The sequence below is a fragment of the Phalaenopsis equestris genome, unplaced genomic scaffold (assembly GCF_001263595.1).
Source record: "Phalaenopsis equestris unplaced genomic scaffold, ASM126359v1 Scaffold000840, whole genome shotgun sequence".
NCBI classification, from domain to species: domain Eukaryota; kingdom Viridiplantae; phylum Streptophyta; class Magnoliopsida; order Asparagales; family Orchidaceae; genus Phalaenopsis; species Phalaenopsis equestris.
The window spans coordinates 5911352-5938409 of record NW_018165280.1 but is presented as its reverse complement, the minus strand read 5'-3'; the positions used below and the strand labels follow the sequence as shown (position 1 = coordinate 5938409).

General features: G+C 33.3%; 2 protein-coding genes across 3 annotated transcripts; one reads left to right on the top strand and one right to left on the bottom strand.

Annotated features, from left to right (window-relative positions):
- Positions 1-9237: 9237 nt before the first annotated feature.
- On the top strand, positions 9238-19489 carry LOC110031707 (DNA-directed RNA polymerases II and IV subunit 5A). Its single transcript, XM_020735051.1, has 4 exons — positions 9238-9513; positions 14699-14878; positions 15054-15167; positions 19236-19489. Exons 1-4 carry the CDS (start codon positions 9319-9321, stop codon positions 19359-19361), a joined length of 615 nt encoding a protein of 204 aa, XP_020590710.1. The 5' UTR covers positions 9238-9318; the 3' UTR covers positions 19362-19489.
- A 10-nt stretch (positions 19490-19499) lies between these two features.
- Positions 19500-26742, bottom strand: LOC110031706 (NADPH:quinone oxidoreductase-like). Of its 2 annotated transcripts, none has more exons than XM_020735049.1 (3): positions 26541-26742; positions 26153-26344; positions 19500-19840 (listed from the first exon to the last, which is right to left on the bottom strand). In XM_020735049.1, the coding sequence occupies exons 1-3, from the start codon at positions 26641-26643 to the stop codon at positions 19518-19520; spliced, it is 618 nt and encodes a 205-aa protein (XP_020590708.1). In that variant the 5' UTR covers positions 26644-26742; the 3' UTR covers positions 19500-19517. The 2 variants fall into 2 exon arrangements, with proteins under 2 accessions (XP_020590708.1, XP_020590709.1); XM_020735050.1 differs by having other exon boundaries at positions 26530-26604.
- Positions 26743-27058: the final 316 nt, after the last annotated feature.

Sequence of the window (27058 nt, the reverse complement as noted above, 5' to 3'; positions counted from 1 at the left end):
CCATAATGCAAAACCAGATTTCGGCATCCCTCAGTACCAGGTCGGTCTATTATAAGAGGAGATGTTTCTCTGTTCTTCTTGAACTAGTACTGAATTGACAGCCTCGGGTTAGACTTCAAGGTATAATGAGTTCTTAGCTGGGCTACGGGCTCTAGAGGAGTGGAGGCGAGGCGAGTGAATCCTTGAGATTTTTTAATGCTTCCTCTCATGTGTTGTTCCATTCAAAGTGTTTGGCTTTTTTAACAACTTTGAAGAATGCAGCACATTTATCACCCGACTTAGAATTGAAATGACTGAAGCCGCTATTTGGTCAATCAATCTTTGTACTTCTTTCATGTCTTGTGGGGAAGGCATGTCCAGCAAAGCTCACACCTTTTTTGGATTGGCTCTGATATCCTAGGGTGTTAGAAAATAAACCACAAACTTTTTGGTTGAGGTTCTGAAAATGCACTTTGGGGGGTTTAATTTCATGTTAAATTTCCTAAAAGTTTCAAACGTTTCTTTTAAGTTTTTATATGTTGTTCGGGTTACTCTTCACTAACACATAATTCACATATACTTCAACATTTCTTCTCTTTTGTTTTGCAAAAAGTACATCCATTAAACACTAGTAGGTGGCGCCGACATTTTTAAGCTCAAAGACCATTACATTATAACAGTTTGCTCCTTTGCAAGCAATAAAAGTCATTTTTTCAGCATCGTCGAGATGCATCTTGATATGCTAGTACTTGGAGAAAGCTTCCATAAAGCTCATCACTGTGTGCCCAACTATCGAATCTACTAGCGCTTCAATTCTTGGCAAAGGTAACTGTCTTTCGGGCAAGCGGCGTTCAAGTTGCTGAAATCGACGCACATCCACCACTTGTCGTTGCGTTTTCACGCCATCACCACATCGGATACCCATTTTGGGCACTGGACGTTAACCTGACTCCACCAATTTCTTCACTTCTTACTAGATTGACCCGGTTGAAGTAGCGGCCAACGTCCTAAGTTTTTGCTTTACTAATCGTACAACAGGGTTGATGTTTAGTCGATGACATGCAATGCCTACAAGTAAGGGTGTAAACAAACCAAACATGAATGGACAAAGCTCATGTTCATGTTCGATTTGTTTGAAATTATGTGTTTGAAATATGCTCGTGTTCAAAATTGTTTGTAAAATTAATGTTCGTGTTCGGTTCGATTTGTTTTAATGTATTTCAAATTGCTCGAAATGTTTGAAGTGTTCAAATTGTTAGTATTGTTTGCATTGTTCGATTTGTTCGTGTTCGATTCAAATTCAATTTAAAATGAGTAAAAAAAATAAAATGATAATAAATTTAGTTATTAATTATTAAATTGTCAAAAGAAAATAAATAAATAACATCCCTTTATATAAAAAAAATATTTCTTCAACTATTATATTACAAATTATTAATAATAAGTTACAAGTGAAATATACATTTGAAGTTTCACACTCAAATTCTTAAAAAACTATAAATCATTATTATAAAATAATTAAGTAATAAATCAACAATATACAAATACATTACAAATACAAAAAAAACACTCGGTTCTAAGTTCCAAGTTCCAACACCAAATATTCATTCTACCAAATTTCATTTTATCATAGCTTTAATGTATCTGTAAATTTAATAAAACAACAAAAGAAAAAAACTAATTAGGCCATGTCAAAAAAAAAAAAAAAAAAGTTGAGTGGTATGCATGTTACCTGACAAATTAAAATCTTCTAAGTACAAGACAACAATCATTAGCCAATAACCAAGTAATCAACAACCAATAGCCAACAACCAACAACCGACAACCAAAACAGGACAATATCAAAAGAGACACAAAAAGAGAAGTAAGAAATAATAAAATAAAAATGAAATTAAACTCAAAACTTACCTGACGAAAGTATATTAAAATTCCTTCCAAATACTCTAAATATTTTCCATCAAATATTTATAAGAATGGTTGAATTTTAATGAAATTGTTGAAAAATATCATTGCTCAAACAAAATATCCCACCAAAAGGGAAAGATCAAGAAAGACCTAAACAAATCAGCAAATTTGATATAATAAATAATTCCAAAAACCACAAATAGTAGCAATGAATACTGAAACATAAAGCTAGTCTAATCTCTAATTTCGAACTTTATTTTATACATGAATTCAAATATTTTAAAGGTATGAAATCTATATATAATTCATGGGAAGCAACGATTAATTCACAAGTAATAGCTTACCGTCAAAAACAAAATAAGCTGCATAATATTTACTAGCCAACAATCAACAACCAAGTGATTCAACAGTTAAATGGCCAATATGGCAATACCAATAAACCTTAGCCCACAACCAACAACCAGTATAGTATAAAGTAAGCAGGAACTGAGGAGAATATTATAATAACTACATTAGGTCCTATGAGGATTGTATTTGTATAGATTAAATACATTGAATGCCAAATATATATATTTAACTCTGGATGCAAATACAACAAACACTCAATGCTTGCAACTTCTATGAAGCCAATGACAAAAGACTAAACAACAAAAAATCATAGATGCTTGATAAAGCCCAACAACAAAGAGCCAAGGTAAGCCCAATATACAATTGTTGTAGTTGAAAAAATTGAAACCCAGGAATGTACATGCCTCAATAGATTGAATCAATAAATAGTGATTGGATAATAAAAGAGTAGCCAAATTAACAAATAGTGAGCATAAAAAAATTAAAAAAAATAATGTTTAACCCAACAAAATGAGCATAACAATTAAAGAACACAACATATTCTCTAAAGTGATTATGATTATATGCATGCTTCCAATGAACTACAATTGAAATTAAACCAAAGCTATAAAAAAATTAACAATAATTAAAATAAAATAAAACTAAAGTAAACCAAAGTAAAAAACTTGGCTCAAATCATCAAATCGTCCATTAAACACACATAATTTACTTTTTTTAACCTCATTAATTGTAAGATTTTCATCACTTTGTATAAAATTTTGTTTAAAATTGCAAGCCTTAAGGGCCTTATGAGTGCCACCTTCAAGTTTGTAGTGACTCCTCCCCTCTCCCCTTTCTTGGGGGTGCTACTAATGATAGTCAGTCCAAGTAGATGGATAAAATCTCAAAAGCCTCCACCCCTTCTCATTTACCATATGAGATACACACCTCCACATGCTTCTGTTTCGACATGATTCCTAGGGAGCTTCTGTTGCCCCTGAATTTCTACCTTAGTTTGAGCTAGAGATGCTTTGCTATCTTTAGTGTTACCCCTGCCTTCCTCTACTATTATTTGGGAAGATGCTACATTTCCTTTCATTATAAACTAATCACCATTATTTCTACTAGCCAATTGCATGAGAGCCATTTGGTATGTGTTTAAAGCCTGAATCAAACTATGAACCTATTTCGGTTGGCTTAAGTTGTTTCATTTAGTTTAGGCCAATAAAAATTTTAACTTTCTTTGGAAATCATAATTTTGAAGGCAAAATGGACTAGATAGTTCTCTTATTTATTACTCCTTTCAAAAAGTCTTAGATATTGAAAAATTTATTAAGCCTATAAACAGGTCCATTCAATACATTATGTCTAAATTTCTGGAAACTTTAAATCAATATGATTTATTTACATCTTCATTTTCTTGCTAACTAATTGGTGTAAATCATAGCATGTTAGAATTGTTAAATTGCATTCCTTGTAGTTCCTAATGCAACTAGGCACTAGATTTGAAGGGCTATTTGATTCATGTATCCTACCCAATGTTCTGTCTCCTACTGCAACTTCATTCTTATGCTTCATTCTACCCAATAGCATGTTAGCTTGAGCCATATGTAGTTATTGGTATCATAGCTTGTGTTACATTTAGAAAACCTTCTTTAATACCCAATAGCATGCATAACCTTTATATCTTGGGACATTTACGAATATACCACACAATTCTTATGTATTTACTAGAAGAGAATTTATAAATGGCTAACCATTCACGAAATTCCTTACCAAATTAAAGTTATATCCATTCACGCAATTCATATGAAATTTATGAATGCATAATAACTGAATCACAGCTCACAACAAAGCCATTATATCAGATCTCATCCATAAAAAAAAATCAAATCTATAGGCAATAATAAAATCACAGCACAAATACTTACGTTTGTATGAAATTTATGCTTAATCTGTATGAATCACAGCACATGCACAATAGCTGAAGCACAACACACAACAAAACCCTTATATCAGATCTCATTCATAAAAATAAAAAAAAAATCAGATATAAAGACAATATACGAGATTTCACTCCAAAAAATTTCAAAAACTAGGTTTCACTAAAAACAACTAAATAAATCTAAAAGAAATTTAGAAATTTTAAGCTAAGTGGCAAACCTGAAGATAAATATGAAATATAGAGGAAAATATACTTAAAGATGACACATCGGTAGCCTTAAAAGCAACCAACCAAGAATACCGAGCACTCGAGCCAACGCTGACTCGCCGAGGAGATAGATACTTTATCGAAGACAAATAGAAGTAGAGATTCGAGAACGAACACAAACGACAAACCCTAAGCTCTCGAGCCCGAAAGCTTTTTGCGATTTTGAGAGAACATAAGAGGGAGAGACAGCCGAACCCAAAAACTTTCAAGAGGGGAAGGGGAGGTTTGGTTAAATATATATTATATTATATTAATTATACAACTTATATTATATAAAAATATAATATTTATATAACCAATACTAATATATTATTATTAATAATTTATTACATACTATCATTGATAGGATTTAATTTTTTAAAATATGATAAATTTTTATAGTATATTAAATAAAGATAAATTTTTGTATATAATTATTTAAAATTATTTTGTAATTCAAAATTAATGATTTGAATATGATCGAACACAGGTCAATTCGTATTTGATTCATTTATAAGTCGATCAAAAAAAAATTGTTCGTGTTAGTCTCGTTTTCTTGTTGAATGAATCAAATACAAGCTTCCTGGCGAGCCAAACACAAAATATTCATGAATGACGAGTTTTTTTGACAACTCTATCTACGGGGCTCCGGGCATTTCGGCGGCGAACCAGACGAAGACGTCCCAGTTCTCCTTAAGGGTTTGCATTAGAATTATTTTTGACTTAGAATAAAAAATTTCAATGACTTGAAAGAATTTACCCATCTCTTCATTAATAGCGGGCAATTGGATGGTGGTTTTGCTGATCTTGAGGCCTCCCTTTCTATTGCTTTGAAGGTCGAGCGACTCTTGCTCAACATTGGTCACCACTCAGAGGTAGCCCATAAGCTGTTTAGTAGTGGACAACCGAAGATGGAATTGTAGGTGGGCAGGGAGTTGACCACGAGGAAGTCTTCAGACCTCAAAAACTATCGGTCTTTATCTCCCCAAACGACTTAAAGTGTGATTACACCTAGCTCTCCTGAGAATCAGAAGAAAGGCCTGGATAGTGTCATCATCCGCTGTAACTCTAGTTGGAGCTTGTCGAACACAGCTTGAAATAGGATGTTCACCGAACTCCCTGTGTCGATGACTATGCTTCCCACTAGGTATTGGTTAAGTGAAGTTATAATAGCAATCGCATCATTGTAAGGATTACCTATTGTCGGCAGGTCTTCATTGGTGAATGTGACAGGGGGCGTGTTGCTCTTCATGGGGCAAGGGCGATGACACGTAGGTCCCATGACCGAACCCTCTTCAAACTCGATCACCAAGAAGACTGCCCTCCCCCACCTAGTATTGTAGATATTATTCCCGTGATCCAGATGGTGTTGGCTCAAACCGGTTCGTTGTTCATTAGATGGGGATTTCCCTTGTCTGTACGTGACAGCCTCAACAACTACAAACTCTTTCAACTTTACGACCTTGATCAATTCCTTGACGAGGCTTTTAAAGTATCTTCATTCCTCCGTGTCGTGGTCGTGGTCATGATCATAGGCGCATAATTTGTTAGGGCTTTGGTCGGAGGCTTCTTGAAATAATCTTTATCTTGAATGACCTCCACTAGTTCTACTAATGAGATTCTTAGAGGGTCATCTTAAGTGGCTCTGGCTGGACCACTGCTCATTCATTATCTTGGGGCGAACGTCTATCAAGGTAACAAGGTCTTCTGTCATGATGACCATCCTTCAGACCTCCTTTGTTGTGTGGTCCACCTTCATAGTGAGGACGAGTAGAAGGGCATGGGTCATTTTTTTCGCCCACCAACCATTATCTGCTGGCCCCTTTTTTTAGCTATTAGGCATCAACAACGGCCTTCTTTGCCTCCTCTTGATCATTAAGCACTAATTCCTCAGCGTTGATGTGGTCGCTGGCCATCTACAGAAATTCAGCCATTGAACTCTGCTCGCGCAGTCCCACGGTATATTTAAATTGTTGACTTTTAACTCCATGTATCAGAGTGGTTTGAACCATTACAGGTTTAAGGTTCTGGATTTTTAGCATCTCCCGATAGAATCTTGTTATATAGGAACGAAGGGTTTCTCTCTCCTTCTATCTAACATGGAGGAAAGACCGAGACTTCTTATGTGGCATTTGCGCAATAACAAAATGTGACATGAATAGCCTTTTGAATTTGCTAAAGAAGGGGATTATTCCTGTTTGAAGAGCGTTGAACCAACGGAGGGTCGTCTCTCTCGGCGTGGTGAGGAATAAGCGGCATTTGAATGCGTTGGTAATCTTAAGGATGTCGATGACCGACTCGAAAGTGTCTACATGGTCGCCCGACTCGGTGAGACCTTTATATGCATCAAGGTTGGGGGTCTTAAACTTTTCAGGTGATTTAGCTTCAAAGATTTGCCTGGAAAAAGCATTCCACGCGTGGCGGAGGACTGTGATACATACCGTGCGATATCTTTCAACTGGGGCTGATCTGACATTATCTTGGTATCGGGAGTTTTCGCCTTCATCTTCCTAGATGGGATCGCTGAACGTTATCCACCTATTCGTCCCATCCATTGTTTGGCTCTACACAACTATATTCAGAAGGATTTTCGTTTTGTGGGTTCAGACCTCCCCTAGCCAGGGCTTCTTTGAGGGTACCCACCATATGTTCTCTCATTTTCAGTACCAATTGTTCTTTCACCTCAATTACTTGTTGTTAGACTATCTCCCTCGTACTATCCATCTCTACGGTCTGGTTTTGTGTTTCTCCGGTTGCTGCTTTATCTCTGTGTTGTGCTCCTCTTTTTGTTGGAGGCATGGATTTCACACTCATCGCACCTTTTAGAGAGTTGGATCCAAAAATATATGGAATCCCACTTAAGGAATAGAGCACAAATAATATGACGAGGAATGAACAACATAAATGAGTCTCCCCCCTTTTTCCTTCATAATGAGTTACCTGTTTATATGTATAAAAGATATATTAAGCACTCAATTACCTTTATGCCACCGCTATGTACAAAGGAATCTAGGGATATTAATGTCAATTATCTGACATATCAAAATATATTAAGTAAGTTTCTGCTACGACGATGTCCCTTTGCTCGTCGATTCACCCTTGGTCGCTCTTCTCTGACAGGTTGAATCATGAGAGAGTAATATGAGTGCTTCTCGGTCGACCTTATCTATGACTTTCTCAAGACCCTCGTTTGCCTCCCTTGCCCGCTCAGTGATATATTGTGTTTTGTTTGGCTGGACGTCCGGATATTGTTCGTTCAGCTTCAATATCAGTTGGTTTGTTATTTGTTTAGACAACTCAATGAGATTGTGTCAATCTTCTTACTCAAGTATCAATTTTCTGAATAACCCGATTTAGTTTTGTTGATTGGTTTTCTCATTTTGGCTGGGGACCCGACTCGCTTGTCGTGTTGCTTACCTCTACATCATGATCCGTGTTGCTCGAATCCAGTGATACAATAATATTTATAAATTACTAATTGCTCAGTTTTTATGAATTATATTAATTAATAATTATTTATAGTTTTATAAATTAAATAAAAATTAAATATGTATTTTATTTTTTATAATTATTAAATATTTATTTATAATTAATTTTTACTTATTAATTATTTTAACTAATAAAATTAATTAAATAAAATTAAACTAACGCCTCAAACTCATGGTTTAGAAAATAAGACCGAACTAGCAGGTTCGAAAGTGAACCCGCCAGTACTTTGGTTCAGGCTAGCTTAATATCGGCCCCTGTATCAGATCAGATTGAACCAGAAAAAACCGGCCTGTTGAACGTCGGTTTTAAAATTTTATGTTTTTATTTTTTTAAAATTAATAAATTAAAAAGTGGCACTTTTGATGTGATATGAAAGATTTGGGAGGTATAAATGTAAAAAATAAAGAATAGGTGTTGGAAATGTAAATACATTAGATATAGGTGGGTATGTATGTAAATGCCCCTAAAATTTTTTAAATTTAATATGGTGCGATATTTCATATTTAAAATTTTTAAATTAATTGTTATTAATTTTTAGAATAAAATTATTATTATGTTAATTATTCAAACATTGAGATATTTATTTTATATCTCATAATTTTTTTTTAAATTGTAATATTTTTATCACTTTTAAATAATTTATGATTTAGTACTGCCCACTCGGATTCATCGAACCTTTCACAACCTTGCTCAAACAATCTAGCCATCTCCCCTAGTCGAAACCCTCGCCTGCATGAAAAAATATTACATCAGTACTACGCACGTAAAGTAACGTGCGTAGCCAATGAAATCACACCACGACACTACGCGCGACAGAGAAAAAAAAAACGGCGCAGTAACACGGAGATATTTCCCCCCATATTATTCATGTGTTATTGTGTGTTATTCATGTGTTATTGTGTCATGGGAATATTCCTGGTGTTATAATAACACAATAACACATCAATAACACATAAATAACACACAATAACACATGAATAACACGGGGAAGAATATTTCTCTGTGTTACTGAGCCGCTTTTTTCTGTCGGAAATATTCTCCATGTTATTCAGGTGTTATTTTGTGTTATTCATGTGTTATTGTGTGTTATTCATGTGTTATTGTGTCATGAGAATATTTTTGGTGTTATAATAACGCAATAACACATCAATAACACACAATAACACATTGATAACACGCAATAACACATGAATAACACGCAATAACACATGAATAATATAGAGGGGAATATTCTCCGTATTAATGGGCATTTTTTTTCTCTGTTGTGCAAGGTATCGTGGCGTGAGGCTTGATTTAATTGGCTAAGCACTTTACTTGTAAGTTAATCTAAGTGGTTAGTACTTATCTAATATTTTTTCGTTGCCCAGACCTTGCAACCCCTTCAGCGCGGAAGCGGAGAAGCGGAGACCAGCCGCGCTGTTTCGCCGATGGAGGACGAGCAGACGAGCAGGTTATATCGTGTACGGCGAACAGTAATGGAGATGCTGAGGGATCGAGGTTATCTGGTGGTGGACTTTGAAGTCAAGATGACCAAGATGGAGTTCATTGACAAGTTTGGGCAACCCATTATGAGGGAGAACCTCACAATCAACAAGGCCAAAAAGAGCGACCCCTCTGATCAGGTTTTTGATCTGTTATTTGGTTTTAAATTTATTTAACTATCTATTTTTTGCCCTATTTTTGTATGTTTTTAGGGTTTAAGTTTCCTCTGGTCTCTCAATTACTTGAGAACTAATGTTTAATTTTTTTGGTAAATCAATTCTAAACTGCTCGGGAGAACATGCTTGTTTACAAATCTTGTGTGGAAGAATTTAGTCGGTCCCTTGTGATTTCAGATTTCTTGGTGATAAAATTTCTGCACGCTTACCTTCATTGAATGGATTTAGTGGTGTTATTCAGTGATATCATTGTTTAGATTGCATTCATTGTGCTCTGAAGGTCACTATAGCCTTCTTGATTTCAAAGGTATGGCTCTGCGTGCATCAACCCTACGTTGTAGGTAGGAATCCTCATACATTGACCATGCTTTGACTGTTCCCTTTCATCGTGGATACAAATAACCAAATACGATATGTTATATATAGGTGACTCATACTGAGTTTCTGTGGTTATTTTATGCTTTAGCAAACAGCCTTAAGCTTTGTGCTTAATGTGCGCTTGTTGAAAATTGTGTTTCTTATTTTTTGGCATTATGAACTATGAAGAGAGTGTATTGCACAGAAAACTGCTATGGACAACACGTTACAAACACACGAATTTGTGAAACCTTGAGAAAACAGGATATAAAAAATCTTGGTTGGTTTATATTCAATTCAAAATGCTGTTAATAACTAAAGGGGAGTTTTTAATCTGTTTAGCTCATTTTATTATTTTTTTTTAATGAAAGAAAGAAAAAGTTATTGAAAAGGTTTATTTTAACCAGGTTATTGTTTAACTTAACTTATTTTAATATTTTCTGCTATGGAAAACTAACTTTGAAACATACCTCGTTATATTTTAACTTTGAAATATAACTTATTTTGAATTGACATTTAAAATTAAGTGGTTAAAATATAGAATCGTTTGTTAATATATAATATCATAAATCATGAAAATATTAAAATAAGTTAACTTAAACTGTCATTTAACATGTTATGCAAGGTTCAAGTTTATGGCAATAAAGAAGTTACTAAGAGCAAAGATAAGTATAACAAAAAATAGTATTTATAGATGAATGTGAGGTATAATATAGAAGGATTATGTGAGAAATGATTGTAGAATATATATTATGGGAGTAGCATTTATTCAATATCATCATCATTGTTGTTATCATTAGTCTTATCCTAATTATTATGCTGTTGGTTTTCTAAATCTTATCATCATTATTGTCATTGTCGTTTGCATTATCCCAATTATAATCGATGTTGATAAAATTATGCTTTAAAGTGAGTTGATTAAGCGGGCGCTGCGTGCTGTTGAGCACCAAAGCACTTTCGAGAAGACGTTATTTTGCCATAGTTTTTGGCCTAATTTAGTGGTTGAGTTGCCAGTTTATTAAATATAATAAAAGGAAGGAGAATCTTGGACTTGCGGTTGCAATGAACTAACATTGTGGAAGTGCCTGACTTGCTACAACAGTGCACTTTATCTTTGTGCTCGACTTGCAGCAACATTGCATCTTGGCTCAAACTACAATATAGAATAAACTCTTGGCCCATGCTTTGAGCTAGCATTTGGCTCGACTTTCAATTTGCATCATATCTTGGCTGTTGGCCTTCTCCCTCTTGACATGCGACAATTAGCTTTGCATTTATCACTCAATCTTCTCCCTCGACTTACTACAACAAACTAATTTGTGCACTAGATATGAATTGTTATGATTTTATAAGACAAATGGAATGATTTAAGCACTATTTGTTTAGTATTCTCCCTCGTTAAACATTTATTAAGTAGAATAAAATGTGCTCCTTAACATCATTTAAAAAAATAGTGAGTGAGACTATCTAGATTTTAAAAGAAAGTTATTCTTTCAACATTGCACATTTAAATTGTATTGTTTTCCTATAAAATATTTTATAATTTGCAATGCATGGAGCTCTTTTTTTATTGACGTGTGGCAATCTCTTTTAAATTCTACATTTTTTATAATTGTTTTAGAGTGTTTTATTATATTGTTAAAAATTATTACTGGATTTTATTTAAATTTGAATAACAATTTCTCAGATGATACACACTCAACACATGATAGGCATAATATACAGTCATGAGTTCTCTAGCTAATATAATCATTTCTTCTCATTGCATTTTGTGATTTGAAGCAAAAAGAACTCTTGTGCATTGCAATGCACTTTTTTACTTTGAAAACACAGATTCTAATTTAGTCTACTTTTTAAATAAGCATTCTTCAGTCATCTTGTTAGGTGTTGTTTCTGGTATTTAGCTTATTTTTGGGAATCTTTTGCATATTTCCTATCTGTATTACCTGTTCTTCCCTTTTTCTGGCCAGTTCGAATGTTTCAAATGACTGGTGCATGGTTGAACCGATTGAGCCGACTGGTCTAGTTTGATTTTTGAAACTTTGATATTCTTACTCACTTATTAGAACTATGCCTAACATGAATGGTATACATTAGTGCCGTTCACTTGAATTCAGTTTTAGTATCTTCATAACCAATACAAAAGATGCACACTTAATATTGATGCTTGATGTAATTCTATGGTGATTTGGAACTATTTGATCTCTCTAGAACATTTAATGCAATAAGTGTTCTATCAGACATATCTTTAATAATTTGACCAACTTTGAAACATACCTCCTAATTATTTTTACAGTGCGTCAAATCAATTATTTCATTATTTGACAATATGGATTATGAAGATCAATAGGCATAATATGAAAATAAATACTTTGTTCCTCCTACTATTTCATTAATTTCTTTTCCACAAAAATCCTTTTATAGTGGATGTTCTTCTAATTAAATTGTTTTTTTTTCATATAAATGGATTTATATAATCCTATCTTCCTTTAACCTCTCCCATAACTTTATAGTATTAATCAATTTGTTTGATTCTCCTCTGTGATGTATGTTAGTACCTTTATGCCTCTTCTACAATCATTTTGTCATTCTTGTAGAGGCTGTGTGGTAGCATATATTTTTTTAACCCAGTGTAGGCACACCGGATTTTGTTTTACTTTATTGTATTAATTAAAATTCAAAACTATTTTTATTATTAAGTTATGATCATGAAAAATAAATGTAACTTGTGGAGATTTAAGAAATTAGTCTACCCACAATCAAGCTAAGTTAGTTAAGCTTTCAAATATCTCATATTAAAAACAATTCTAAATATATAGATATTACTGGGAATTATTTAATACTTTAAAATTTTTCACTGAAGGGATGGAAATTATGATAAATGTTAGATAAATAAAAAAAGTTCCAGAATTGTTTTACAATTTTTTAATATTTTGCCATTAAATTTGACAAAACTTTATTAACTCCTAATTAATTAAATTTGTCAAGGATATGCAATTTTTATTATTAAAATAATAATTGTTATATAATAAAAATTATATAACATGAATCACACATGTCAAATGCTTATGAAATTTTAGACATATGATCATGAATATGAAATAGAAACTTACTATCATTTTTAGATTTTTTTTAGCTTATTTTACATTTTCATTATTATTGTTGAAATTATAAAAATTAGAGAAAATTTAATAAATGAGAAAAATCCAAATAACTTTGATAGTATTATGACACTCAAGATAATGTTTAAATTAAAATTCATGCATAAATGATGTCATAAAAGTATTAAATTTGATTTTAGTGTGTGTATGATACATCACCAACTTCTCATGGATGAACAAAGCCTCAAGATGCACGTATGAATGCCTTTGACTCTTGTTTGCCTAATTTCTCTCAGTTTTACTCATCTCTTCTTCATTTTTCTCTCACTAGATTTATTTATATGCACTTCCTCGATAAGAAGTTCTTTTAAAGGATCACTGCCCATGAAGTATTTCCAATATTTATACCATATTTTCATGCTCTAGCGTTGCTGCCGGTTTTGTCCAAAGCAATAGGTCAAAAACTTTAATCCAATAGATTTGTGATGTATACGCTAAGGATTCATTGATAATGCTGTGTTGTGCTATTTGGTATATAATAAAATCGCCGCTAATGTGATGCCCATGTTCTTGAAGCTTCAGACAAATGCTGTTTCTTAATTTCCTCTCTTTTCATTCTCAAATCTGTTCTTGATTTTTTCTTTTAAATTGCAGGATGGCTAATAATTAAAGCTTTACTTTCATTTAACTGCCGAAGTCCAAGTACACTTAAATAGCTGATCATTGAATTTCTTAGAAACTCTATTTATAATTATTCATATTTTGAATCAATTTAAAAATGATAAATTAATGACTGATTGTATTAGATTAACAGTTAAAGTGACATTTATATGAGGTTATTGAATATGTACTGTAGCAGATTTGGCATATAGAAGGGTTAAAAATCTGCCCATTTGACTGGTAGATAAAATTATTGTTGAAAAATTAGGAAGAAAAAATGATAGCCTTAATATAATATTGATATAAGTTGTTTGAATCTATTTTCAAAGAATAGGCTCATTAATATTAAAATTACTATTCAATAAGCTGATCCTAAATAAGTTGGGATACGGCTAACTGTAATGGTGGCCAGATTAAATCTGATATCTTCTCATTTAAAATTCTAACGATAGAAAATTATAGTTGCGGTGACTGTTCTAAGAGTTTGCTGTTTTGTGTTCTGCTTAGGGAATTAGCTATTGTACTTCTTCCACTGGCTATGTGACAGCATGCCGGATATATATCATCAGATCTTTATTGTTTCTTTTTTTTTTTTGTTGGTCCTTTGATATTCGCTTGTATTCTCACATTCTTTATTCTGAAGCTATTTTCAAGCTGAGGACTGTCTGACAGTAAGGAGCTTTATTGATCGCCGTGGGTTTGTCTAATATCCCTTGGACACCGCATCATGTTGTGCTCACTACAAATTTTTCAATACTGCTGTGATGCTTGCAAAAATTGGTTGCTTTTCATGTTTTTTTTTTATGTGTAGGTCATTCCAGCTTTGGTGTAATAGAATCTTCTAAATTTTCAGGGAATTTCATATATAATTTACATCCTTCTTTTGGTTGTTTGTGTAAGCTTGTTTCATAAAGTGCTATGATCTTTTTTATATATGTAAAATCTTTATGATTTTGTTTTTTAGTTTTTATTTAGCCATGAATCTTGGCAACTGCTTGCATTCTTATTTTTGATATTCTATGTTGAACCAGATTTATGTCTTCTTCCCGACGGATGAGAAGGTTGGTATGAAACACATAAAGAAATATGTTGAGTTGATGAAGACAGATAATGTTCCCCGAGCAATATTAGTAGTTCAGCAGAATTTGACTCCATTTGCAAGATCATATCTTTTAGAACTTGTTCCAAAATTTCATTTGGAAGTTTTTCAGGTAAATTGGGATTAGCTGGCCTCCAACATAATGTCACCTTAATGATTATCAGATTTGTCTTGGGAAATCTGTCAAATATTTCAGTTCCACCTTATGTTAGATATACTTTTGTTCTTTCGATTTTCAATCTGATTATGGTTTATTTCTTAATGACAATAAAAAAAAAAAATGATAGGAGGCTGAGCTGCTGGTGAACATTAAAGACCATGTTCTTGTGCCAGAGCATCAGGTGCTTACAAGTGAGGAAAAGAAAACTTTGTTGGAGCGTTATACATTGAAAGAAACTCAGGTATGTTTCTGCATGCATGCACATGGGCTTTATCTCGACCCTTTTCAAATGAGTGACCATTGCATGGTCTCTAAATTATGGTAATTTAAAGGAAATAAATTCTATCATCATTTCAAAGATTTTGCAGTTGACTTGAAGCTGTTTTTTTTCAAGGACAGCTTTAAAATTTTTGCATTCTTAATGAAAAACTTGTCATCCGTTGGCATATTTTCTCAATTGTGCTTTCCGTAGAGTTACCAAAATCTTATTTTTGACAAGGTCAAACACAATAGTTTCTTGCCATATATTTGAGTCATAGCAGTACTGGAATATTGCTTTATGAATGTTTGACATGCCTGGTTCAATAACTGGGTTAATCTGAATGGAAAAGGGGAATGTTGGATGGATGGATGGGTAAAGGAGGTAGAGATTCTCAACACCCTTTATGAAGATAATTTTTTCATTGCCGATCTTACTAAATTGTCAATTGAGAAACTTTCTATTAATTTTTGAAACATTAGTAAACTTACATTTTATGATGGTTTAATACAAACCTGTTTAATACGAACTCACGTAATGGGATTAAGGCTTTGTTGTTGTTGTTGTTGTTAATCATTTGATCATAATTTTATATGCCTATTCTTTTGGTACATCCTTTACCTTTCATTATATATGCACCAACCATATAAGTTTATTAGATCTTATTTTATTTTACATTCAATGGATTTCTTCCCTTGCCCTTCTAAAATAATGATTTTTCAATGTATTCGTCTTCGTTTTGCACGCATTCAATGTACCATTTTATTTTATTTTCCTTACCACTTCTAACTTTAAAACTCGTACTCTCATCTTTATCCTCAATCCTTGTTAGTTTTTACACACATTCAATGTACCATTTTATTATATTTTCTTATCACATCTTTTTTTAAAATTCATACACTCACCTTTATCCTCTATATTCTCATTCTCAATTAAAAAAGGGGCATTTACAAACATGCCACACAATTTTTGTATATTAACAGTTCTAACACCTAAGTTTTCATATTTATACCCATTAGACTGAAATTTTTAACATCATATGGAAATATCATTAACACTAATTTTATAATAGTGAAAACCATGTTTCATGTCTAAGTTTATGATATCAAGGTGTTATAAATATAAATATGAAACTTAAGGTGTTAGATACATAAATACATAAAAATTGTGCAGTATGTATATTTAAATTTCCCATTAAAAAATTATTGTTTTTTTTGTATTTTACAAGAAGATAGAAAATGTGAATCTATCAAGTTATTTGAAATCATAATACATATGGAAAAACCCAAATTTTGCAATTATCTTGTGCGACATTTATTCTTTCTATTTTGTGGAAATAGCTTCATGGTTTTTGGAGATGTGAGCCTCAAATTAACTCATTAAATTAAGATACACAAATAAGCATTTAAGATTAAGTCTTCTTAGTATTTAGTGATAAGTAATATAAAAATTGGAGCACAATTTTGTTTTAATAAGGCATTTAATGAGTAATTAAAATTGTTAAAATAAAATCATAAAAATTCATACAAGTACTCGAAAATAAGATGCCTTAAGATAATCAAGTAAATATAAACAGCAAGTCTAAAGAAAACAAGTAAATATGCCCTAAAATTGCTAGTTAGGAGGACTTAATGATGAGTAACATTATAAAAATTTGAGCTCGATTTTCTTTCCATAAGGCATTCGATAATGATTTCAAGTGTTAAAATAAAATCATAAAAGTTTATACAAGTACGTGATAATAAAAAGTCTTAAGATAAACAAGTAAATATAAATTGCAACTCTTAACATAAACAAGTAAATATTTACCAACATAACCTAGTTATGACATAGGATTCTCGCTTCAAAAGTCCCTCTCATTTCTGTTACTCAGAGAGTTTTCATTAGAATTAACGTCATAGCTGTGTAGTTTCTTGCCTTCCTCATCCTTAATTATATTAACAATCCTTCCAATCTTCTTTATCATTTTTAATCCAATTCTTTTTATTCTCTGATCAATAAAATCAAATAAGATTATTATTTAAAACAATGATGATATCAGTTTTTTTATAATTTATATTACACACTAATATTTTATTTTACATTTTTGTTGATTTTTTTTGTTTTTATTCTTCACCCATAAAAAAAATGTCACTATTTAGATTTTCCTCTTTTAATTGTGACAATAAAACTTCATTTTCATCCTCCACAAATTATTTATCATCCAAGGGCACATCATAAAAAAAAACCATAACATCTTCATCATCCGTCAATACTTCTAAGCAAATAATGAAAATGGAGGTGTCTCCACTAAAGCAATTGAAGCATACTCTAAATATTATGAATAAATATCAAGGTTCTCATCATTTCTCACTTCTGATAGGCCTAAAGGCGAGTTTTAAATGGCACAAGGTTAAACCATTAATTTATACAACAATAACAACAGGCCTTTATCCCCCTAAGTGGGGTGAGCTACATGAATATTTTTTCTCCATTGTGTTCTATTAAGTGTCATGTTTTCATTTAATTCTAATAAATTAAGATCATTTTTATACAACATGCCCAGATCTACCTTTACCTTTCTTAAAATAATTTGAATCTAAAAAAAACCTCTATTCTCCTAACTGAATCATCAGATGGTCGACGTTTAATGTGAACAAACCATCTAAGGAGACTCTCCCTAATATTGTCTACCACTGAAGCTACACTAACCCTTTCACAGATATATTTCAGATATATTTGTTTCACATTTTGTCTCTCAAGTGTAAAGCCACTTATCCAGCTAAGTATTCTCATCTCAACAACATTCATTTTTATGCTTTTCTTTTATAGTCCCACATTCTGTGGCATAATGCATTGAAAGTCTCACAACCATCTTATAAATTTTTTCTTCAACTCTAAATGGTATGTTTCTATCAAACAATAGGCCCGATACATTCTTCCACTTCAACCATCCAACTTGAATTCTACTAATAACATCCCCAACTGTATTACCGTCACTTTGAACAATAGACCCGAGATATCTAAAACGTTCACTTCTTTTAATGATTTGATCACCCTTTATTACAGCTCTGCCATTAGATGTAGTACTACTCAAACTACATTCTGTTTATTTTAAATCGACTCAAATGAAGGCCTTTAAACTCTTACGTAAACCTCCATCGGCAAAAAAACATACACCAAGGTACATCCTTTTGTAAATTTTCAATAAAAGCATCCATAACTAAAGCAAAAGATATGGATTTAAAGCTGATCCCTGATATAGTCTTAACTAAAATAGGAAAATACTTGGTCAATCATTCTTCTGTCCGAACACAAGTAAGACCTCTAATATATATATATATATATATATATATATCTTTAATAACTTGAATATAAGTCATATCAACACATTTCATTCTAGAACTCTCCAAAGAATTTCTTTTGGAACATTTTCTTAAGTTTTTTCTAAATAAATAAAAATCATATGTAGATGATACTCTATCTACACTTCTCCATCAAATCTCTTAATAAATGTATAGCTTTCACGGTAGATTTTCTTGAGATAGTTCCAAACTGATTGTGAGAAATTTTTATATCATGTTTTAAAATATGTTCATTTACTTACTCCCATAATTTTAATATGACACATTAACTTAATTCCTCTTAATTTCCTCACTCTTGTGCATCTCCTTTATTCTTAAGAACGAGTACCAAAATACTTTTACTCCACTCTTCAAACATCTTTTTAGTTTTTAAAATAATATTAAAAAATGTAGCAAGCCAAAAAATTCCCAAATCTCTTAAACATTTTCACCCTTGAACTTTGAATTTATTAGCTTTTTTTTTTTCCTAAAGAATATTTCATTAAATTTAAGAATTGATTTTGATTAAAATAAATATATGGAAGATTTACATACCACACAATTCTTACGTATTTACATACCTAACACCTAAAACTTCAATATTTACAATCCTGCCACCTTTCCTATGCATGAAAAGGGTGCTATATTTCTTATGTGATACTTCATCTGCTGCTTATTCCTAACTGTATTTATTAAACACATTTCCTATGATTTTGCTGGCAAGCAGCTCCCAAGAATTCAAGTCATAGATCCAATTGCAAGATATTACGGACTGAAGCGCAGTCAAGTTGTGAAGATCATCAGACCCAGCGAAACTGCAGGAAGATATGTCACTTACAGATATGTTGTATGAGTTGTGGGTACTTTTATAAATATATCCATAACACTAGCTGCCCGTCCTCTGTATTGCAAACATATTTAAAACATGCTTGTATTGAAGTACATTTAATTAAACCGGATTTCAAACAATTTCCTGTTCCAAAATATCTGCATAATTTTTCAATCCCTATCACAATTCATTAATCTTCTGCATACCATTTTTATGTCGACGGGTGAAGGATTGCAGTGACAAAAGCACTTCCTTCAGCCTTGTTTTAATCTCAGAGTCGATCAAATTCCCATCACCATCAAATTTATTGGGAGGCTTACGACCTAAAATGAACAATTCAGGCTTGTTGATGAAGCGCAGATCCAGAAAAACTCCTGCTTGGCGCAGATGATACTGCGACCGTTGTCCGGCGGAACCTCCGGCAGCACTTACAACTGCGGCAGTTTTTCCAGCCATCACATTTGGAGGTCGAGAGGCCCAGTCAATTGCGTTTTTCAAGGGGGCTGAAATGAAAAAAAAAAAATAAAATTAAAAACAATTAATGAGAATATTACATCGGATTAAATGTAGCTTATTGGATTGCATGGTTTATGGTTAAAATGATACTCATAAAATGGAACTCAGGCATCCACCATAATTCAGAAACTCTTGATCAAGCGGTAAAAATGATGCCTAAAATGTCTTTATCTTAAGAATGCTAATTTCATTTTGTGGTAAATTTGTTTACAGTAATTGCTTTGATGGAACATTGCTTGGAGTTCTTATCTGAAAGGATGAAAACTAATGTTTATTAAAGTTCGGGGCATTTACATACATAACACACAATTCTTATGTATTTACATATCTGACACTTGACAGATTCATATTTACATGCATGCCACTCGAATCTTTAACATCACATAAAAAAACACCTCCTTTATCATCTTTTAAAAAGTAAAATACACATTTTGATTTATGGCACCTATGTGTTATAAATGTAAAAAATCAAAATTTGGGTGTTAAATATGTAAATACATAAGAGCCGTGCGGTATGTATGTAAAAGTTTTTGAAATTTAATGCACAATATGAGGTTACTGAGGCAATCTGAGTTGGCTTATATAGACCTTCAATGGTAAGAGGATAGATCAAGATAATATAAATGAGAAAAAGTTCAAAATGATTGACAAGGAAATGTCACTAATGGCCTCACAATCAACTAATACTTTGTCTACATTCATAATAGATTTAAATAGGCCAAGTTGTCAACAGCGCAAGCAATTGTTTCATTTGCATAATCCACATAATTTAAGAAAGCTATATACTTTATAGCAATACAACTATGAGCAATGTGGTTAATACGTAACATTTGCAAAACACATGAAACCAGCCTTTGTAAAAGAAAGGCAAGGCTACATATATCAACCCTCCCCAAACCTTGAAATAATGTGATCTCATGCACGCAGCAATGTCGACAAAATCTGCAACCTTTGAATTGGTAGCATGCCAAAAGAATGATAAAACTACGAGCACGGCATTTACATACATACCGCACATTCTCATGCATGCATATCTAACACCGAAACTTTACTTTTTTACATTTATACGAACTGAATCTCATACATATTACATAAAAAATACTCACTATTTTAACTTCTAAAAAGTTAAATATAACTTGTTATGCATAGGTAAGACTTTATGTAAAAATTAAAATTTAAGTGTTAGATATGTAAATACAAAGGAATTTAGTGGTATGTATGTTGACCTTCCAATTTAAAATATAGCAATGGGAGTCGGTTGATGAAACTAAATTAAAAAAAAAAAAACAACAGTTGAGGGTAAATAGTTCAAAAACATGCTTGCCCAAGAATCATGAAAACATGGATTGCTTCCGAGTATCTTTTCAATGTGGATAGTGTTATATGAAAACAATGCAAAAACATAAAAATTTACACAGCACCAATCAAACAAAAAGATTTACGTGGTTGAACGTTTAATTGATTCATCTACGTCCACGGGAAGAGAGATTCCACTAGCACCGGATGAGTAAAAGAAAACAGCTTGGTTTACAATATCCACACACCTCGCCATATCTCACTACATGAGCCCCTAAGTCCCTCTTATAGAGGAGACAAGGGTATACAAGTAAATAAAGTCAAAAGATAAAATTATCCCTAATTAAACAAAAGTCATAAATACAATAATCTTTACCTTATCTCTTACATCCAGATAAGTGAGAGATGACCAAATAAGCTCCAAACTCTAAATCAGCTACACCAAGACAGTTGCCTACATACCCCCCTCGCAAAGAGATCATGCCTCGCGTAGCTTTTCAAAATGCCAGACTGGGCAATTAGTCTTGAGCTCGGTGTTCACCAAACTCCTGCAGTAAGCGAATTTTTGAATTGGCAGTACCTTGGTGAGCATGTTCACTGGATTCTCCTTCATATCTATCTTCTTCAACATAACCTTGCCTTCTTCAATTAAGTGCCGAACAAAGTGGCACCTCACATCAATGTACTTGGTACAATCACGATGAATTGGATTTGTGACCAATAATATAACACTCTGGCTGTCACAGATTACTGTCGAAGACTCTTGATCAACTCTCAAGTCATCCAATAAGCCCTGCATCCATATCACTTCTTTCATCGCCTCTTTGATTGTCATATACTTAGCCTCCGTAGTAGACAGCGCAACAGTAGACTGACAAACTGACCTTCAACTGACTGGATCTCTAACCAATGTGAATAAATAATCAGTTGCAAATCTCTGTCTATCAATATCACTTGTATAGTTTGAATCAGTGTAGCCTAAACTCAAATTTGCAATAGATAATTGTATTTCAAAAACCAAGCTGACATCAACTATACCCTTCGGATACATCATAATATTTTTTACAGTCTGTCCATGTTTACAAATCATGACATACATCAGACTGCCCACTGCATTAGCATAAAGAGCCGATTGCGTATCTTTCCGTTCCTGATCATATTTAGGACACTGATCTGAACTCAACTGAAAATGAGATACAATAGGTAGACTCACCACCTTGTTCAACTCATCAACCCCAAATTTCTTTAGCACATTCCGAACATAAGCTCCACCTTTCTAGTTGTCTGGTCTCTGAGAATCTCCATGCCAAGAATTTTGTGAGTTTCACCCAACTCCGTTTCAAAATGTTTGAACAGTTGATTCTTCATCCTATCAACATCAATCTGACTAGCAGATTCAATCAACATATAAACACAAGTAAATGAACTCACTGTTAACCAATTTCTTGAAATATGCATAATGATTATATTGGTTTCTTGTATACTCATTTCCCCTCATGAATTGATCAAATATTTTATATCATTGTTGTGGTGACTGCTTCAACCCATACAAAGACTTGTCCATTTGCAAACCAAGTCTTTAGATACTCCATATCCAGACGACTGCCACATAGAGATCTCCTCTTGTAATTCCCCATGTCGAAATGCAATCTTCATATCGCGTTTTTCCAAGATCAGACTGTACGATACTACAAGCGCTAAGATAAAAAGAATTGAGGGATGTTTGACCACTGGGGTGAACACCTCGTCAAAATCAATCCATTCTCATTGCGCAATGCCTTTTGCCACCAATCTTGCATTGTAACACACATCAACTCAATGAGATCTTTCCTTCTTTGCATACACCTATTTGCACACGATGGATTTCCTTCTAAAAGATGTTTTACCAACCTCCAAGTATCATTCTTCTGAAGAGATTCTATCTATTCTTCCATTGTCACTCTCCAAATATCTCAATATGAGCTCTCTACTGGTTCTTTACATTGATAAGGAATATTTGTCTTCATGGCTAAAAATATAATACAATGTGATCCTCAACCAAACTAATTTTGGGACATTCTGGCGCCTGGTCCTGCTTCTAGCAATAGGTTCCGGTACAAGAATCTCATACTCAGCATCTTCTTCCGCCTCCTCCTGAACATTATCAACAGATACCTCGTAAGCTGCAACTAAATCAAATATATGAGTTGGAGTAGACAAACTCTGTGGAACAAATGGAGTTGCATCAAACTCCAACTTTTGCTCCATATATGTGGTCTCATTAGAACACTCCATCTGATTTTAATCTCAATTTTTCAACAAGCTTGTCTCGTCGAATGTAACATCCCTGCTAATGACAACCTTCCTTTTTGACTGATTGTACAAGTTGAAACCCTTAACTCCACGTCTGAAGCCAATGAAGATTGTCTTCATTGCTCAATGTTCCAATTTATCATTTTGCACATGATAGTAAGCTGGACACCCAAATACTCTCATATGCTCATAATCTCTAGCAGGAAGCCCTGACCACATTTCCTTTGGGGTCTTATTTCTAATAATTGTAGAAGGCAGACAATTCACAAAGTGAATCATATTTTATGGCCTCGGACCAACAGATTCTATCTAACCCAGAATTGAATAACATATACCGAACTTTCTCCACTAAAGTTTGTTCATCCTCTCTGCCACCCCATTCTGCTATCTTGTCTCTAAAAAAAGTGTTGTGTTCTATCCCAACTCTTTGACACTCTTGTAAGAATGCATGTAAAGTGTACTAGCACTCATCGTCTGATCTGATACACCAAATTTTTTTACTAGTATGTCTCAATCCACTTCTTTCAAGTTATGAAAATCTACAACACTTTATTTTTGCGCTTCATGTTATAAACCAAAATATACCTAGAGTAATCATCAATAAAAGAGACAGTATCTTTGCCCATTAAATAATGTCTTCGTCAGGCACTAAAAATTTGTGTGAACATACTCTAAAATATCTTTTATACTATGGATGACAATCACAAAAAATACTTGTCTTCTTATCAAACACACAATCTTCACAAAAAATCTAGCTTGTAGGTGTTTGCTCCTTTGATCAATCCTTTCTTCACCAAATCCTGAATTGAAGCCTCTTCAGCATAGGCTATCCGCATATGCCACAATATAGTGACTTCAGAAGAATTATCAACAATAGCAGTCGTTTAAGTCATTTTACTATTCTGAAGATAGTAAAGATTATGATGACGACTCCCTTCAAAAAATCATTACCCCATGACATATCGTCAAAACTTCTGTCTCAATAACTACCTTGTAGTCATTGGACTCTAAAACCCCAACTGACAGCAAATTCTTCCTAATATCTGAAACATATTTCAGCTCGATTAACTCCCTAACAGTATCATCATGCATCATTTGGGAGATTCCACTAGCACCGGATGGGAGAAAGAAAAATGACTTGGGTTACAATTTTCACACACATCACCATATCTCATAACATGAGCCCTAAGTCCCTTTTATAGAGGAGGACTAGGGCATATAAGTAAATAAAAATAAATTATAAAATTACCCCTAATTAAACAAAAGCCATAAATACAATTTTGAGGAAGCTACTAAAAAATTATAGGTTCACATTTTCAAGTCAGAAGTTACAAGGACTTCGCACATGGTGCAGTTTTTAATGGCTATGGAATGGTTAAGACTATGATGGAACTATTCATAAAACCGCTGACATGTGAGAAGCGCTCTGAGCTCCTTATTTGTTTCTACTAGTTTAGGCTTGAGGATTTTAATGACCTGCTATATTTTCTGCATTCTTTAAGAACCAATTACTAATTTATGGTTCATTCTCTAGCTTTTAGAACATATGCCGTGGCTAGAATGGATTGAATTTTTGAAGATGACAGTTTCTGTCACCAACTCTGTCCGGATAACAGATAACAAACCTCCTGGTTTGTCAGTCATCAGTCATGGACATCCCGAAAAGATGGCATCACCTTTTTCCATATCTGAACTCCTGGTTGCAGAATTCAATGGAGGAACAAGGCTACACTCTTGTCCTTTGGGCGCAAGAGGGTTTTAGACTTCCCCAATGGTCCAACAACATTGGAGACCAAGATTCTCTCAAGAAGGCACCTTAGGTCTTAAGAAGCTAGGATGTTCACACGAGGCCTAAATGCTCAATAAATCTATTAGCTTCCATGCAAAGAATATAGCTTTGACAGAGATTAAAAATGATCTATTAAGAGCTAATTAAAGTGATAAAAATAATTTCTTAGCTACTATCTACAGAGGATAAAAAAACTTCCACTTAAAAGAGTAAAAATTTAGAGAAATAATACATGATTTATTGACAAATATCTAAAAGATATCATAATGACTTGTATGGAATTCCATAGCACAAACAACCTATGAGGGAAAAGACAGCCTCAAATTTGGTTTCTGGTGTTTCCTATATTATGAAGAGCTAGGTTAACATCAGAGACAAAGAATCAAGTAAAACTTTCACTTTAGGCTATTCTTAAATAGAAACGGATTACCATTGTTAGAAGAAAGAAGAAGAATGATACCTATAAACAATTAGCATTCGCTTTAAATATCAACAATTATTGCTTTATATTTTGAAGAAAGAGGCTATTCTTTTGTAAATATCTAAGTTCTACCCAAACACATAACAAAAGGAAAAAAAAGCAATTATAAAATCATAACAAATAGCACATTTATAACAAATAAGATTGCTACATGCTGCACTTTTCAACTAAAAGACCGTATTTCCAACATTTACACTGAACATGAGACTCAAGATCTACTTGCCAGAAGAAAAATGTTATCAGTGAAATTTCAAGAATTTTATAAGCTCAAAACTGAATTCTGCTAAAGAAGAAAACAAATATAATCCAAATTTCTTTATGAATCATTTAGCAATCAAGAAAGCAGCGTCTACGATACAAAATTTCCTGCAGATTTGTTCATTAATAAAAACTGAAGGACTGAAATGAAAAGATAAAGAGAGAGAAGGAAGAGAGCAATACCCGAAAGCGAATAGTTGTACTCGGGCGAGGCGAAGAGGATACTATCGGCGTCGAGAATTATGCGGCGGAACGCATCGACGGCAGCCGGGTAGCCTCCATCGATCTCTAGGTCAGTGTTGATGAGCGGAAGGGAAGCAATGTCCGCTAACTCTATCTGCATCCCGATTATCTCGTCTTCGCATAACTTCATAGCTTCAGATCAGGTACAGAGGAAATCCAAACCCAATAGACCAGATCAAGAGAAGAAAATAAGTTAGTCACAGAGAAGCTCCATGTCAACTATATAGCGATTAAACGAACTAGAATTAGCTACAGAGGAACTCCAATCAGAGCATAAAGAAAGATCAGAAATGGAAGCAGAGTAGAGGAAATTATACAATGAATTTACCACAGCGAATGAGACCGCGGTTGAAAGAGGCCCGGCGAAGAGAACCGCAGATGGCCGCAACCTTTATAATCGCGGCATTCTCGCTCATCACCGTCTCTTCCATCTTCTTCGTCCCTCTCTCTGTGTCGACAAGAAGAATGCTCCAAGCTTTCTGAGAAAAATCATGCCGGTTCCTAAGAATTTGGAGGATAGCTTCTGCAGCACGACAAGCATCAATAAAGAAAAAAAAAATCAAATGCGTCACGTGCTCCTCACACAAATTTCCAACATGAAGAGCATAATTAGGCAGACATTTACATGCAATGTAGCTCAATTCTCTTACATTTTTTAGTTCTTATAAATATCAAAATTCATAACAAAAAATAATTCACAATTTTGAATTGTTATCAAATTTTAAATAATTTGATGTTGACATACATAAATAAATCATAATAATTATATGTGATGCAATCAATAAGTTTTAATCATCCGAATTTCAATGCATAACACGAATGTTGTGACAAATTTTATACTAAAGA

What these genes read in the sequence shown, in the direction of transcription:
- LOC110031707 (XM_020735051.1), top strand. Translation starts at nt 9,319, where the DNA reads ATGGAGGACGAGCAGACGAGCAGGTTATATCGTGTACGGCGAACAGTA. An exon ending in AGAGCGACCCCTCTGATCAG is followed by an intron (nt 9,514 to 14,698) that starts GTTTTTGATCTG and finishes ATGTTGAACCAG; the next exon opens with ATTTATGTCTTCTTCCCGAC. An exon ending in ATACATTGAAAGAAACTCAG is followed by an intron (nt 15,168 to 19,235) that starts GTATGTTTCTGC and finishes GCTGGCAAGCAG; the next exon opens with CTCCCAAGAATTCAAGTCAT.
- LOC110031706 (XM_020735049.1), bottom strand. Translation starts at nt 26,643, where the DNA reads ATGGAAGAGACGGTGATGAGCGAGAATGCCGCGATTATAAAGGTTGCG. An exon ending in CCGCGGTCTCATTCGCTGTG is followed by an intron (nt 26,345 to 26,540) that starts GTAAATTCATTG and finishes CCTGATCTGAAG; the next exon opens with CTATGAAGTTATGCGAAGAC. An exon ending in GTACAACTATTCGCTTTCGG is followed by an intron (nt 19,841 to 26,152) that starts GTATTGCTCTCT and finishes TTTTCATTTCAG; the next exon opens with CCCCCTTGAAAAACGCAATT.